Source organism: Gobius niger, assembly GCF_951799975.1.
Source record: "Gobius niger genome assembly, chromosome: 18".
NCBI lineage: Eukaryota > Metazoa > Chordata > Actinopteri > Gobiiformes > Gobiidae > Gobius > Gobius niger.
In genome coordinates this window covers 18997648-19012681 of record NC_136869.1, presented here as the reverse complement: position 1 = coordinate 19012681, position 15034 = coordinate 18997648, and the positions used below count along the sequence as shown (strand labels likewise).

Below are 15034 nucleotides of genomic sequence, written 5' to 3'. Positions count from 1 at the left end.
ATACATAGTTTTAAAAGAATGATTGAAAAAATAAATTGTGCTTAGAAATCTAACATTAACTCAGTTCTTTCAGTGGAATTTCTTCTTTTTTTTTTTAATATGGTAGGCTATCTAATTAAACTATTAAAAGGACTGACACATAGAGCTTAAATATATCTTTAAAGCCGGTTTACATTGCACACATACCAAACTCAACATTTAACATAGGCTGGAACTGAAGAATTAAGTAGCATCCGATCCTCCAGTGGCATCTAGTGGTTAGTTTCAGTCAGTATTACTGTGTAGGGAATGTAAGCAGGGCAAAATAGCAGGCTCACAGCTCACAAATCTTTAGGCCACTGCCAGCATTTCACCACCTGGCCACTTTTAAAAGTCTGCTTGAGTTATTGACAGCAAGTTGTCAACTAGGCTCTATCTTTACAAGCAGCCTCCATAACAAACAATACAGGGGCTTCAGGTGATATATGGGGAGAGGATTTACAAAACAAATATAGGCCAAATAATTACACATAATCACACTCAAACACGCTCAAACAGATGAAACTTAAAGTACCCCGATGTTCAATAATGGAAACTGCCGCAGTTTAATATAATAGAGCCATGCTGCAGCTTTTCTCTCCGTTTTGCGCGCACTTACGTCGCTGCGTGCTGCGTCACAGGAAGCGTCAGCCTGGGATTGTAATTGTAAACACTCCTCTGCTCCCAGCGCCCCCCATCTGGATTTTGCTGCTGCTGCTTCCTCCTCTCAGTTCTGATGTTACACGTTCAGGTTTCACTGGAGTTTCCATCAGGCGCAACTCGATATATTTTGTTTTTTAATACCGCGAGGATAAGGAGATCCAAGTCACTGCAGCTTTACTAGGAAGTTGGAGTTGGTTCTGCAGATGCTATACTTAGCTCGTCCTAGCGTGTAGCTAGCTCATGCATTGATTACAATTGATTCAGGCGAACAGACTGAAGCCACTTCTACTGTTGAACTACAATGGTGCTTTCTCTTGTAAGCCTTTGCGCCTCTGAGGTGGTAAGTGACCACAGCTCGTCCCCTTGCTGGCTGAGATGGGTGCCCAGAGAACTGTACAGACCGCTGCTAGAGGCCGCTTTCAGCAGCAGCAGACCGCTGGCGGTAGGCGAGCTCGTTCAGCGCTGGCCTGAACGATCCCTGCGCGTCGGCGGACGGAGAAAACGGGGAGAGACGCCTCCAAATAGACTCTGCATTCAGGCGCTGTTACTGGCTATTGTCAGGGGCCTCTCAGATCAAAGGTAATCATTTCAAGTGTTTTGATTTGTAGACCGGACTGTGGACAAAGATGGATGTTTTGGCTATTTCATAAATAGTTTAATTGTGGTGTATCTTATAGTTTTGTGAATTTAAAATATATCTTTATAATCTAAACAGAAATGAATGTGATTTAGTTGATTGGTGAACAAGTCTGTTTGTGTTCTAGGAGCGTCCTGCATGTGTTGGATCTTTCTGGTCTGCAAGGAGATGAAGGAAGTGTGGGGGACCCAATGGGTGGCTGGTCCCTGACTGTGGCACTCTGCACAATGGTTGTTCAAGCTCGAACTGGAGCTAAAAGAGCGCAGAAGAAAGAAGGAGAGCGCGACAGAAAGAGGTTCTTGGTTCTGCAGAGGGATGCAGATGTGAAGAGAGAGAGGGGACACAGAGTTAATGCAAAATCTGAAGAAGAACTGATGAGGGGTGTGAGAAGGAGGATGGAAATGGATAGGCAGAGTGAGGGATCACCAGGAAATGAAGGGGGCACCAGAACCGACTCTGATGATAGAGACATTGATGTCTTGGTACATGTGAGAGCGGATCTTTTTGTCAACGCTCGGTCCTGGGACCGTGTACGTGCAGCTTTAAACACTCACGGACCACTTAAACTTCAGTGTAGATTTCTCCGTGTTGAAGAAATTTCTGTATCAAGCATTAAGACACTCCTTGATCTTCTGCCCCACCGGGGTCTTCTTGGTATTGACGTGCGATACAGCAGTCTTGGAGTGGCTGGGTTAGCAGAACTTCTGCCTCTCCTGTCCACCTTCCCAGCCCTTACCACCCTTCGCTTGCACTACTGTAATTTAGATTTCCGAAGGGACCTTCCTGGACAAGATGAGACACTAAGAGACCTTTCACAGGGTCTGACAAAACTGCATCAACTCAAATGTCTTAGCCTTACTGCACTGCGGCTGCCGGGTCAACTTCGTGTGCTGCTGAGGTATGTGTTAATATATTGATATCTCAGAAAATTAGCATAAGCATATTTGTGTTTGTGCTACAATGAATACATGTTCTTTTATTTTTTTCAGTTCACTGCCCCAACCTTTAGAAATACTCGAGCTTCCATATCTCAGCCTGAGCCCCGCTGATCTGGCCTATCTGTCCTGCAGCCATCATGCATCAACTCTGCAGCAGCTCGACTTGAGTGAGAACCGACTGGAGGAATCCACATTGCCCTCTATACGTCGCCTTCTCTCCCAGGCCTCCAGCAGTTTGCAGCACCTCTCTTTAAGTGGCTGTGGCCTGACTGACCATTTGCTGGCTCTCCTGCTGCCGTCCCTCGGGTGTTGCATTGCTCTGAAAAGCTTGGCGCTTGCCCTCAATCCCCTCTCTATGGCCGGCCTTATGGACTTGGTTCGGACTGTTGTGAGGATGCCCAACCTTCGTCAGTTGTTGTACCCAAACCCATTAGAGGATTACCAGCCAGGCCTCCCTGACCTTCCCTCCAGTGCTCAGCTTCTAGACTGGCCTCTGGATCAGATGACAGAAATCAACACCACCAGCATTCAGCTCAACAGAGTGCTAATGGACAATGGGCGGTCCAATCTCCTCCTCACATGTGATCTGCTCAATTATGATAAAGACTTGATTGACTAAAAGCGAACACAGTTGGAGTAGGCTAATATTGAAAGAAGGAGATCTGTCTATGATCACATGCCTTAAATACTATAATGTGCTGTGGTTACACTATCCACCTTTGCTTCATATTTGCATTTCTCAGAATTACATATGTTTGCATTCATATAGCGAGCTAATGTATATTTTCTGCATTTGTCTTAAAACATAATGGTGAGTGGTGACTGAGTTGAATGTATTGCTAATGCTAAAATAGTGTACAAAAGCACCAATGTCTTACCAAACTTTTGCATAATAAATCACTGTAAAGCCCAAACCATTTTCAAAGCCATTTCAATTTGAATTGTCACCATCATCTGTAGTACCCCACATGTGACTTCTCCAGAATGTAGTAGCGACGGTCTAGAAACTTCAGTCGATCCTCCTCTGAGTCTGAGTAAAAGGGGGAAAGTCTAACTTGAGGTAATGGGAATGACAAGTAGTGAGGGAAATCCATGAGAAAAGGACGATCTCGAAGAGGAGGCAGAATGAAGTCTGTGAAATAGAAATACTCTGTAAAGTGGATTAAAATAAACACAGTTTGGTCAGTGAAAGTTAAGCACTTACTTGATGGCTTGCGTGTCCTGGCCATAGTGTAAGTTTCGCCAAGACGATGAATTGGTCCAGATAAACTAAGGGCAAAACAATAATATTAACATACTTGCAGTGGATTCAGAAAGTTTTCAGACCCTTTTCCTGTTTCATCATGTACGATAGTTGTAGTAATTCTAATAACCTTGACAAATTAAGTTACAGATTTTTCCCCCCTAAAACCTACAAGCTAAAATTGTATACAGGAAAAAATAGAGGTGTATGAATACTTTCTGAACTTGCGATTTTTTGGTATTACCAGTCACGTGGCAGGATCACTGTATTGTTGGCACGTGGAGCAGCTTGTTTGGCTTTAAGATACTCCTCTTTTTGTGCAGAGCAGAAGTGATTTAGAACATCCACAGCAGTAAAAGATGGTGTTTTCCATTTTTCTGTGCTCCTGAGGAATAAATCCCTGGTATAATCCTGGAGCAACGAAGAAAAAAACAAACGCGATCAGCCACATATAGACCACTCAACAACAGTTTTGACATGTGCACTCCTATTCAGGTCACTCCAAAGGACATTGGTGGTAGGAGATAGCGCATTTATAAGGAGTGTCTCATCTTTCAGTCAGCCTCTTTCTTTTTACATGTTCAAGACTATATTGGTCTTCTATATTGGGCTATGTGATAGTCGGTGTGAAAGACTGCGAAGATTAAAATGTTGCCTACTTTATATTTGGCAGTCCATAATCTCAGCCAGCTGTCTGCAAAAACATAAAGACTTCTCCACATGTTGCACTTGCTAAGAAGCTCAGACTCCCAGCTCGCCAACTCCGGCTGCAGCCACTCCTCAGCTTCATCCACACCTAATGACTTCAGCATACGCAGCATTCGTTCACTATAGACACAAATATTAGGCAAAAATAAAGAGCCATATTTGATTACTAATGTGAGAGTAAATTATAACCAGGTACTAACCGTAGACCCAACTCTTTGTAAGCCACGAGAGTCAGAAGAGTTTTCACAATCTCCTCATTCACAGATTTCAGATAAATCAAGAGATTGATTAGCTGAACAAGTACAGCCTGCTCATTGGCACTCTGTGAGACAACATTATATCTGTATTAAGTCAGAAAACATTTTAAATCAAGCCGACATAACAGTAGGACCACAGACGAATTAACCTAAAATGGATTTCTGCTTAAATGTGCATCCCCACACCTTCTTGTATGTTTTAGCTCCCTGTGTGCATTATTGTTCCATATAGAAACCATTTTCATACAAAGCACTGCACCCTCATATGGTAAAGCTTATCTTATTCTGGATGGTTGGTGGGTTAAGTCCTGCTCTAACCAGTTCATACAGTTGTTCCGGCCTTGGGCAAGACACTTCACCCACCCCGTGTGTGAGGATGAGGTGGATGAAATTATTGGCACAAAATGGCAGTCACACCTCTGTCAGTAAATTCCCATGGCAGCTATGGCTACAAAAGTTTAGCGTATAGAGTGAAGAATGAATGGACTATTGATTGTATAAAACTTTGAAAAGTTGTCAAGGAAATAAATAAAGTAATTCAATGTATTACTACAGTGGCAAATAAGACTCGCCATTTCAGAAATTAACTGATACTAGCCATCAAAATCAATCCATAGTCAAACTGGGTCTTTGCCCAATCACTTGACAAATCTGTCTTATTCACTTCATCATGTGTCCTATTGTTATGCCTCTTTAGACTGTGCTCTACAGGACTTTACCATGTTTGGTGTTACCATCTTTGGCACGGTGTTGAGGAGTTTTTGGAAAAGCTGATCTACATTTTGCAGAAGCTTTCGTCTGTGCAGCGTTTCCAATACTGAAAGAATCTCAGGCTTATACTGAGCGTTGCAATTGCACAAGTAGTCACACAGTTGTAGGGCAAATGAATCCGGACTCAGACTGCTAGGGATAATCTGCACATGTAAAGATGCCAAACATGTCTACACTGTCAATAATTTAATGAATCGACCAAACACGAGTTACCTTCGTATCAGGGTAGAGCTGCTTGAACCACTCTTTCCTGAGGAATTCTCGGAGGAATGCAGGGGGCTCTGGGGAAGGCTCTCGTGGAGGCAAAGCTACAGGTTTTGGTGCAGGTGCAGGCTTGGGTGGCAGAGGAGGGGGAGGAGGCGCAGAGATTGTTGGAAGAATTATCTCCTGTAACAGAAGTCATAATGTATCAAATCAGAATAATTGTACAACACGGACAAACATGGATGTTATTTGCAACCACTTCTTTCACGATTGCAGGCTTTTCATGGATAACTGGCGGAGGTGGTGGAACAGGCTCTGATTCTTCTGGTTCTTCATCAACAAGGGCTGGCTTTTTCTTCTACCGACCAAAAGATGTATTAAAATATAATAATAATAGTACAATAATACAATGAAATAGCTTTTAAAAACTGTCTTTTTACCCTGCGTTTCTTTTTTTTTCTCTCAACTGGAGTAATTGTAGTCTGTGCCGGAGGAGGGGTATTTTCAGCTAAAGGGGCAACGTACGGTGTATTGACAAATAGTTCTGGTTCAAATGTAATTTCATCTGAATCTTCATCAAAGTCCACCTGAAATTGGTGAGGTTCATGAATGCAAATCAAAGTAATTAAAACCACAAACACACGAACAAACCTTAATATTGTGAGGAACCCTGTATATTATTTTCATATATCGACCAAAGGCCTCTTTCCTGGTTTCCTTTGTACTAGGAGGCTTTGGTTTTGTGCAGTTTACAGCTCCCTCTAGCAGGCATCTTAGATCTGACTTCAAGGCTGCATGAACATTACCACCATCCTGAAGAACATAAAAATGTACATTAGACATTCACACTGAAGGCCTATGCTGTATTATCTGACATAGTGGTAAACGCACTTGTTCTCTCCATTCCTGTGCGATTCTGTTCGCAAAAGATGTTGTGGATCCAGTGCTTCTATACAGAGCATTAGCCACACCCCGGTGCGCCAGAGTTGTGGTCAAACTTTGTTCACCTGTGGCTACCATTTTGTCCCCTGTCAAGCGCTTCAACAGAATTATTTTAACAGAGCTCAAACACCAAACAGCTTGCAGTAGTGGGCTATAATGTCCAAAGGTACCTACCAGGCAGTCCCCCCTTTCCACTAATGTCGAAACAAAAAATCAATTGATCAGGGATTAGACCGATGCGTAAACTGTGCGTAAAGCTAGTTCAAGTTCAGTCGTTAGGTCACGTAAATTCATGTCGTAAATCAGGGCTAAGTATTTTTCTGACGCCCAGCAACCGTTACCAGGCAACAAGAGGTGCAGTCATCAAAGTACATATTCATTTTAATTCTTATATCTTGCATCATTATTAGCTATTTCTGAAATGCCGGTGTTAGTTCGACTAGGCCCCCTCCTTCCAAGATAAACTACCAAATCCCATAGTTCTTTAGTAATCTGTAGTTCTTTAGATTGTTCTTAGTTTAACCTCTTCTATACCAAAATGCCATATGGAATATAAAAAAATAGCATAACATATAAACATGAGCCTTATGAAATGGCGATTACAAATACGATTTATTTTTTGAGCATCAGTCCAAAATAAACAACAATATGATAACTTATAAAAACGTATACAAAAATGTACAAACTTTTCATTTTAATTGAGTACAAATATACATCTATTCACCTGTATGTATTTACAGCATGAATTACATTTACAAAGCTAGGATATACATACATCAAGTTGTACAGTTTCCTACTCAACCTTAATTCAGGAAGTGTGTATGAAAAGGCACAGCTCTAAAAATGCTTAAGGGAATGATCAAAACAATTGAAATGGAGCCAGCATAAACTACAAATGACGCCCTAAATTTTTGAAATTGATACAATGTTAACAATTTCAGAAAGCCTCATTTGCCAAACTGTTAAGCTTGTCTACTTCTGCATGAGTAGACATTGTTAAATCTTTTGTGAAATACTGAATGTTTATTTTCCCTGACTCGTGGGCCAGTGCGACTCCAGCGTATGTGTTCCGTTGCCCTGAGTCTCCAAACAAGGCCATTGCTGTGACTCTGCAGACAAGACGTTAGGCTACAGCATTAAGGTACAAAGTTAAAATAATGCATGAATTGTGTCTAGTGCTACCTGTCTTTTCCCATCCTTTCAGTGATCACAGCCTCTGTTTCATTTCTCAGCAGATCCCATAGATGAATGTTTGACGCTGCATCAAGTACACAGAAAACGGCAGGCCTGGTTTGAGACCACTGCACAGACACCACAGACTGTCCTGCGGAGCCATCCCTCCACTCAATCAAAGGCTGTTCTTGGCTAACAGCATGCAACCTGATGCAGCCGTCCCCACAGCCCACCTAGCAGCCACAAAACATGACAAGTGACAACAACTGAAAGTGACTGTACATTAGTGTCATGCATGAAGGTCAATCTTAGCTTAAGAGTTGAGGACAGACCAGCCTTTTGTCGTTTTGTAGTTCAGTGTGTTGTGTTACTGCTCACCAGCATGACATTAACACAAAGCAGGCTTCGCAGCACTGCTTAGCTCTCTACATGGAAGAGAACGCACGAGTGCGCAGCAATAATACTGCAGCCTGGTCAGCCATACATACTTCTTTGTCTTTATGTTTGAAATACATTCCAGTTTAGAATAAACAGAGGAGCGCGTCGGGTGAATACTACTGTCCAAAAATTATATTCTCTCAAGAGAAGATAGACAATGATATCTTCATCATGATGATTATCTTCATCTTTATGGTGATTATCATTATAGAGATACTGATAAGTAATGTTTTGATTCCTAGTATCATTACCATATTAAAACAATATTTCATTAATAACCTGGGTCACACTTTACTTTACAGCCCAGTAGTACGTTGTAATGACAGATAAAGTGCATTGTGCAACTGGCATTTCCATATTATTCCTAGAAAACACTAGTCATTTTACCTGTACTTCTTTACACAGGGAAATATAATTCATCATAACAGTAGAGTAAATTAGGCCTGTGTCCTGTTCCCATGTAATAACCATGTTTTTCCCCCCTTCCTATTACCATACTATTACTAATATTATTAATAAAGTAAATTGTGTGCCTTCACAAAGCTATCACAAATGGCATGGGAAGTAATTATATGAAAAATTACCATAAACAAATCTTGTCTGAAGGGAGAAAAGCTGACTGAGTTGACATCGACCGGTTTCTCTCCCCCACGTTGATATCTGTAGAACTTAGGCAAAACTTTTAGACCATGACTTGTTCCATGATGGACAACACCCTACAAAAGAATTAAATTGACAATTACTAAAGTTCTTGAAGAAGTAAGTATCCGCCACTGCTGGCCAACTGCTCCACAACAACTTACCATATTAGTGCCAATAAAGAAGTGATTTGGGTCTGATGGAAGGAAGTTTAACTGAAGTGTCTGCAAGGGTGCTGTCTTCTTCGCTTTGTGTAAAATTCTAAAAGGAGATTGAAGCGGAATGTGAGTACAAAGCAATATAGATCAGGAGCTACTACATTTCCCTGCTAAAAACAAACAAGTACAACGAGCATGGAACATGACACTGCACCAAATTCACACTGTGCAAAATAAGACTGCAAATATTCTTTCAACAAGCGACAACAACAACAAATGCCTGTGGCACACCTCAAAGAAGATCAGATAGCCACTACACAGCAGCTGAGCTCCCAAGATAATAATATTGAGAGGTATTTTGGGCAGAGTTGATGGCACTGATGAATGATCAGCACAAAGTATTTATCTTTCTCACCTGTCAGCAATTGAGAGAGAGGAGCTGTGTAGAAGCTTGACTTTACCACCAGGTCTCAGTCCTGCGTGACAAGAAATCAGAAACCACAGGTCATAACATGGATGAAATGCAAGTCCTTTATGTATGTAGAAAAAATGTAATGGGCTACCTAAATCTGTTTGGGAGCCTGCCTCACTGGCTTTGGGAAGTTCCACCACCACCTAATTCATAATGATAATTGTTCAACAAAGAACTTCGTAAGTGCCTGCATTAAAACAACTCACCCAAAAATTTAAAATGCCACTTTCATCAAGAGATGCCAATTGAAATGACAATCCTGTTGCTTCTGAAATAAAAAGTGAAACAAAAATGGTAAACAAATACTATATATACGTTGTGCTGCACATTTTGCACACCATACCTTCCTCAGATGCCAAAAAGGAAACCTCTGACATTTGCCCTCTTGCTACAGCTGAGGGCACCACTTCGACAGACATAACAGTGGAGAAATGTCCCGAGGCCGACATCACTGCGTCTGTGTTGACGACAAGAGGAATGCTGTTTATTAGCGCACACTGAATCATGGCAGTTACATCACGGCATTGACAGTACTCAGAGAAAATATATATTTTTCACCAAACTACGGGACAGGCAGGGTTTAGAAATAAAAGAGAGATGGTTTTCATGGAGGTCTAACCACTACCAGATGCCATAGCAGGTTAATGAAGCACAAATATTGTCATAAATAAGAACTGACTCTGAAAAAGCAGCACATGAGCTGATTTGTTGGCTTGCATGTGGTCATTGATCTGAAGCCACAAAATAATAATAATATGGAACACTGTGACAAACCTGTGGAGAAGGAAGGCTGTCTGAAGGTCCACTCCTCCTCTCCAAAGGTCATGCGGTAATGGCTGCTTGTGTGTTCCCGTAGGTCCCACAGCACCACAGACCCGACGGTTGTACCTGCAAATACCAACGTGGCCTTCCCTGGGCTAAAGCAACAGCACTGCAGCTGAAGACAAGGCAAAGGCTACATTTGACAGCACAGTGCAATCAAAATATTTGATAACATATAAGAGACATACCTCAGATTCGTAAACTAGGATCTTCTGTGGTCTGGACGGCTCCCAAATATTCCATAGGCAGATGAGAGTGTGGTTATCTAAATGCACTGCGCTTGATTTCGTTGTTGGATTGTGGACTGATATCATGGTATGTTTTAGAACCTGAGAAAAATGAATCAGGCTAATGTGGCGACCTAAAAAGTGAAAAAAATAAAAAATAATAGCATATCCTTATTAGCCTTACTTACTGCTTGCTAAAATGGAGCAAATGTTTAGTGAAATGCTACTATAATAATGTATTAAATGCCCGAGTACCGTGAAGAAAAGGTAACTTTGTGTTGAGCTGCAGACTTCCATCGGTGAAAGACAAAACATCCGCTTGAGTTTGCACCTTTCTGTGGGAATTTCTCTCTGCTTGAGCTTCTTCTAACAACACAATCATGACCTGAACAAAGCAAACAAAAAGTTAATTTGGGAACTGTGTTTCAACAATAATTATGAAATGTTTATATAACCTGTGAAGCAGACTGGAGGAATGTTGTCAGCCGCTTGGAATCAATGTTTAGGTCACTGAGTGCCAAGTCTTGTGCATTAGTGGAAATGTTTGGATCTATGGACAAAGAAAGATTATATGGTCTGTATTCCTTCTGTATTCATTATGTTTCAAATTAAATAATAGTATCAATTCACGTTATCAGCAGATCTCTGTATAGACTGTGGAGGCACACAAATAATTTTCTGTGCCAATCTTTAATCTTTAACCACACATTTTTAACATACCATTTTTACGTTTATGATAATCCAACAAGCAAAAAAGGGGAGAAAATTACACTACTAGACACTAAAAACACAGGAATTTCTTTTTCTGTATTCTCACCACCACATGCTCCATTTTGCTCTGGAGGATGCTGCGTCCACTTGTCACCGAGCTCTATCTCCTCTGTCTGGATGTCTCGGGTCACGTTATCTTCATTACATTGAACATACGCCTAAAATCATTCAAATGTTAGTATTCATCTTTACTGACTGAGTAGAGTTGACTGTTGTTAAAAAGAAGGGACCTGTTTAGTGTTTGCTGTTCCAAAGTTTCTTATGTACATGTCGTATTCATTCACTGGGGGCAAATCCAGGAGGGACGTTGTCAAAGTGAAATCCAAATCAATCAGCCGAAGTAACTCTGTGCTGCGTTTCCTAAAGGTAAAAACAAACCCCCCCCAAAAACGCAGAATATTATGAAAGCAAAGACACAAATAGTAGGTGGTGCTGTAAACAATGTGTTTATTTTTTATATTATTTATTTTTTTAAATCTCACATACTTCTGCTTTGTGGCAACTTTTTTGTTTACTTCTCGCTGTTTGGCTGCAACGAAGTCCATAAATTTTCCATGTTGGAATGTTGTACTTTGGGTCTTCTCTGTTTCTGAGAAGTTTTGTTTACATAAAAATAAAAGATTGGAAAATATATTATTTCCTCCGGCACGGAGTATTTATTTTCTTTGAAATGGCTTTAAAAAACATTTCTTTACATTTAATGCTACAAAGTGCATATAAAAGGAAAAGTGGAAGTAACATACCTCGGGACCATTTAGGCCTTTCTTCTTTATCCTCTGTTGTATTTTGTCTAGATAAGGATCCAACCCGTTTGTTTTCTTCATCCATGGCTCTCTGAATTGCCCTTATCTCCTCTTTTCTCACTGGCGAAAGTTCTTCTTTGTCTTCCACTAATTCCTGCTTTTCTTCATCGTCACTTTCATCTAGCTCTTCAAAGTCCTCCTCATATTCCTAAGAATTGTTCAAATATATATATTAGATTAGATATCAACATGTTATACATACATCTAAGGGGGGTGGAAGGTGCTGTATAAGTGGTGGCCATTTACCATAAAAAACACAGTTTGGGAACCACTGTATTCCTTCGATAATAGGTGGGGAGGTGAAATATGAGAGCTAGTGTGTGTGTGTGTGAGTGAGTGTGTGTGTGTGTGTGTGTGCGTTAAGGTTTTGTTTATTATTATTATTTAGTTTTTATTGTATTATTATTTAGTTTTTATTGTATTATTATTACTGTTATCATTTTGTTTGATTTGATTGCATCTACTCTGCTGTTTTCTGTTCTATTTTTCTTGGACATTTTTAGGACCCCCATGAAAACGAGATGATTCATCTCTTGGGGCTGATCCTCTAATAAAATGTTCATAAATAAATAAACATTGTATAATATATATTACATATATACATATATAGATTAGATTATCATACTAGACGGATGCTAACTAACCCTCAACACTCAAAGCAGCAAACATCACTAAAACATCCAAAAGCCACAAAACTAATAAACACCAATGTAAGAGGCCACTTACCAGTTTCTTTAAAATGAACAGTATGAGCATGCAATTATGAGAGCACAACAGTGTGTTATGTAAAGAAAACAACAGCAATAACTCATTAAGGTCTACAAAGCTATTGTTACCTCAAAGTCATCTTCATATTCCGGTTCAGGCTCATCTTCATCATTGATAACCTGTGAAATGTAATAGCAAAATGAAAATAAACTTTCTACTGTGCTTAACGCCTTAAAAGGATTTTACATTTGCACAAAATAAGATTAGTGGATGAACTGCAATTTGTGTTTCAAACAGTAGGTGGCACACTCATAAAACTGTTACTGAACATGGCCACACAACCTTCAACCACATTAGTTTGTGTTTTTCTATGATCAAATAGTGAATAAATTTGTATGTCTTGAGCAAAAACGTAGCAGAATAAAAACAGTACTCCGTCTCGTTGCTTCTATGCCAACCTTTGTTTCTTCAGCCTTCTGCGTATGATGGTCTGTATTCTCTGACTCCTTGTCTTTCTCCTGCTTAGTGTCTTCATGGCGTCTTCCAGGGTCCTTCTCTTCTTTATGTCTTGGCTCTCTGTGTTTGTCCCATTTAGGTTCCGCTTCTCTGTCACTGCGATGATGCCTGACCTTTTCCTCAGCTCCCTTCTGATCTCGGGGCTCTCTGGAATCACTGTGATGCTTTCGCTTCTCATCCTAAACTCAAAAATAAAAGATTAAATTGAAGGATACAGAATCTTTTACAAAGGAATCATAGTACATTGACAAAATTACATGATGACTTTGTTCTTTGTGTCTTCTCTCTCTGTCATCTTTGTCTCTTCGACGATCATCCCGTTGCTCTGTAAAGCAACAAGTTATTCAAAATTTTTCCATGAAATCACCTGAACCTTCTTAGCGTCTGATTTAATACAGTGGTTCTCAACTAGTGTGACTTTGGGACTCAGCTCACCTCCCACCTTTCACAGAATTCTACGTAAGCATGGATCACAAAGTTTGTAATTAAAGCTATTTACAGTGGCAAGCATGCTCATAAAGGTCCCATTTTTTAATCCTGACCTACCAGTTGAAAACCATTCATTCAGTAAATAACATCATCAGACATACCACTTTCTTCTTTATGTTCAGAGTGTTTTCGCTCCGCCTGTCTTTCTCTTCTTTCTTTTTCACTCTTTCTGGCTTCAGGTTCCTCTTTCAGTCGATCCCTTTCTCGATGCCGTTCTCTCCGCTCCCTATTGTGTTTATCGATATTGTCTGACCCTCCTCCATCAATATTATCATGTTTTCGTCTGTCTCTGTCATGTCTGCGTTCACGGTCTTGTTCCTCTCTCCTTTTTTCTTTCTCTCTTTCCTCTCTCCTTTTTGCCCTTTCATCGTCTGTGTATTTGTCTCTGAGCTTGTCCTTTTCTCTGTGTCGTTCCCTATCACCCTGTCTGTCTCGTGTTTCCTCTCTATCCTGTCTTCTCTCAGTTCTATCTTTGTAATCCCTGGTGCTCAGGTCTCCTATCCTGTCTCGTTCTTTCCTTCGCTCGTTGTGTCCATCCCTCTCCTCTCTTCTGTCCCTTTCTTCTCTTTTTTCCCTCCCCTCTCTTCTGTCCCTCTCTTCTCTTCTGTCCCTTGAGCCCTCTTTCTTTCTTTCAGCATGTCTGTTGTTGTACTCCATATGTTTATCTCCCTCCCTTCGGGACTCCTTATGGTGTTTCTCTACGGACTCCCCAGGATTTTTTCTATCTCCTCGTCTATCGTCCTCATGCCTTCCTTCCTGTTAAAGAAGATGAATAAAACCGAGTTGGCACACATACATTACTCGTTAAACGTGTATAGTTTTCTTTCAGCACGTACCGCAATGTATCGTTTCAGATCTGCTGCTTTCCAAGTGTCTTCCTTGGATCTTTTCTAGAAAATGGTATACTCGATTTAGGAAACAACTTGGTATCACAGTAACGCAACATAAGCTACAGTAATGGCACTTACGAAAATCAGTATTTTTTACAATAAATAGCCACTTTCATTGAAGATGAATTACGACACATGTAGATAAAAAACATCTACCTTTTCACTGTACATATTCGATTCCGTGCTCTTTCTTTAGTAACTTCGTCAAATGCTAAAAACAAGCTCATATTTTTGTAATGACGCCGCCATGACAGTAAACACAGTATACGCATGCGCAGTGAGTTGAAACCAAGGCGAATGCGTCTGTTTAGCCTTAACAACAGGACAGTTAATCAAGCCCGAGCGCCACAGACCTGTTGCTATAGCAACCAGCCCAGACTAATCAATGATCGAACTTTTCGTCGCACGTGTTAAAGCTCTAGTAAAAGTAACACATTGTGAGTATAGGGGCATATTTATATTATTGTTGAACTTTTAAAGGGGATGCTTTTATTTTTCTATGTATTAAAACATTAACGGGATAATTGTAAAGCTTTTTCTTCTCTAC

At 40.5% G+C, this 15034-nt stretch overlaps 3 protein-coding genes across 3 annotated transcripts; 1 reads left to right on the top strand and 2 right to left on the bottom strand.

Annotated features, from left to right (window-relative positions):
* Window positions 1-730: 730 nt before the first annotated feature.
* On the top strand, window positions 731-2996 carry LOC306977418 (leucine-rich repeat-containing protein 14). Its single transcript, XM_079575719.1, has 3 exons — window positions 731-1260; window positions 1446-2216; window positions 2308-2996. Exons 1-3 carry the CDS (start codon window positions 983-985, stop codon window positions 2873-2875), a joined length of 1617 nt encoding a protein of 538 aa, XP_079431845.1. The 5' UTR covers window positions 731-982; the 3' UTR covers window positions 2876-2996.
* A 132-nt stretch (window positions 2997-3128) lies between these two features.
* wdr97 (WD repeat domain 97) lies at window positions 3129-6679 on the bottom strand. Its single transcript, XM_079576548.1, has 12 exons — window positions 6556-6679; window positions 6331-6477; window positions 6091-6252; window positions 5880-6026; window positions 5699-5797; window positions 5449-5622; window positions 5184-5378; window positions 4408-4529; window positions 4159-4327; window positions 3744-3910; window positions 3461-3525; window positions 3129-3388 (listed from the first exon to the last, which is right to left on the bottom strand). The coding sequence occupies exons 2-12, from the start codon at window positions 6457-6459 to the stop codon at window positions 3207-3209; spliced, it is 1611 nt and encodes a 536-aa protein (XP_079432674.1). The 5' UTR covers window positions 6460-6477; window positions 6556-6679; the 3' UTR covers window positions 3129-3206.
* A 434-nt stretch (window positions 6680-7113) lies between these two features.
* On the bottom strand, window positions 7114-14772 carry dync2i1 (dynein 2 intermediate chain 1). Its single transcript, XM_079575857.1, has 22 exons — window positions 14644-14772; window positions 14434-14487; window positions 13699-14353; window positions 13366-13433; window positions 13051-13287; window positions 12721-12771; window positions 11825-12032; window positions 11568-11670; window positions 11312-11441; window positions 11128-11239; window positions 10766-10860; window positions 10566-10695; window positions 10272-10444; window positions 10036-10198; window positions 9605-9718; window positions 9468-9529; window positions 9353-9404; window positions 9205-9265; window positions 8796-8892; window positions 8577-8708; window positions 7564-7787; window positions 7114-7490 (listed from the first exon to the last, which is right to left on the bottom strand). Exons 1-22 carry the CDS (start codon window positions 14656-14658, stop codon window positions 7319-7321), a joined length of 3108 nt encoding a protein of 1035 aa, XP_079431983.1. The 5' UTR covers window positions 14659-14772; the 3' UTR covers window positions 7114-7318.
* Window positions 14773-15034: the final 262 nt, after the last annotated feature.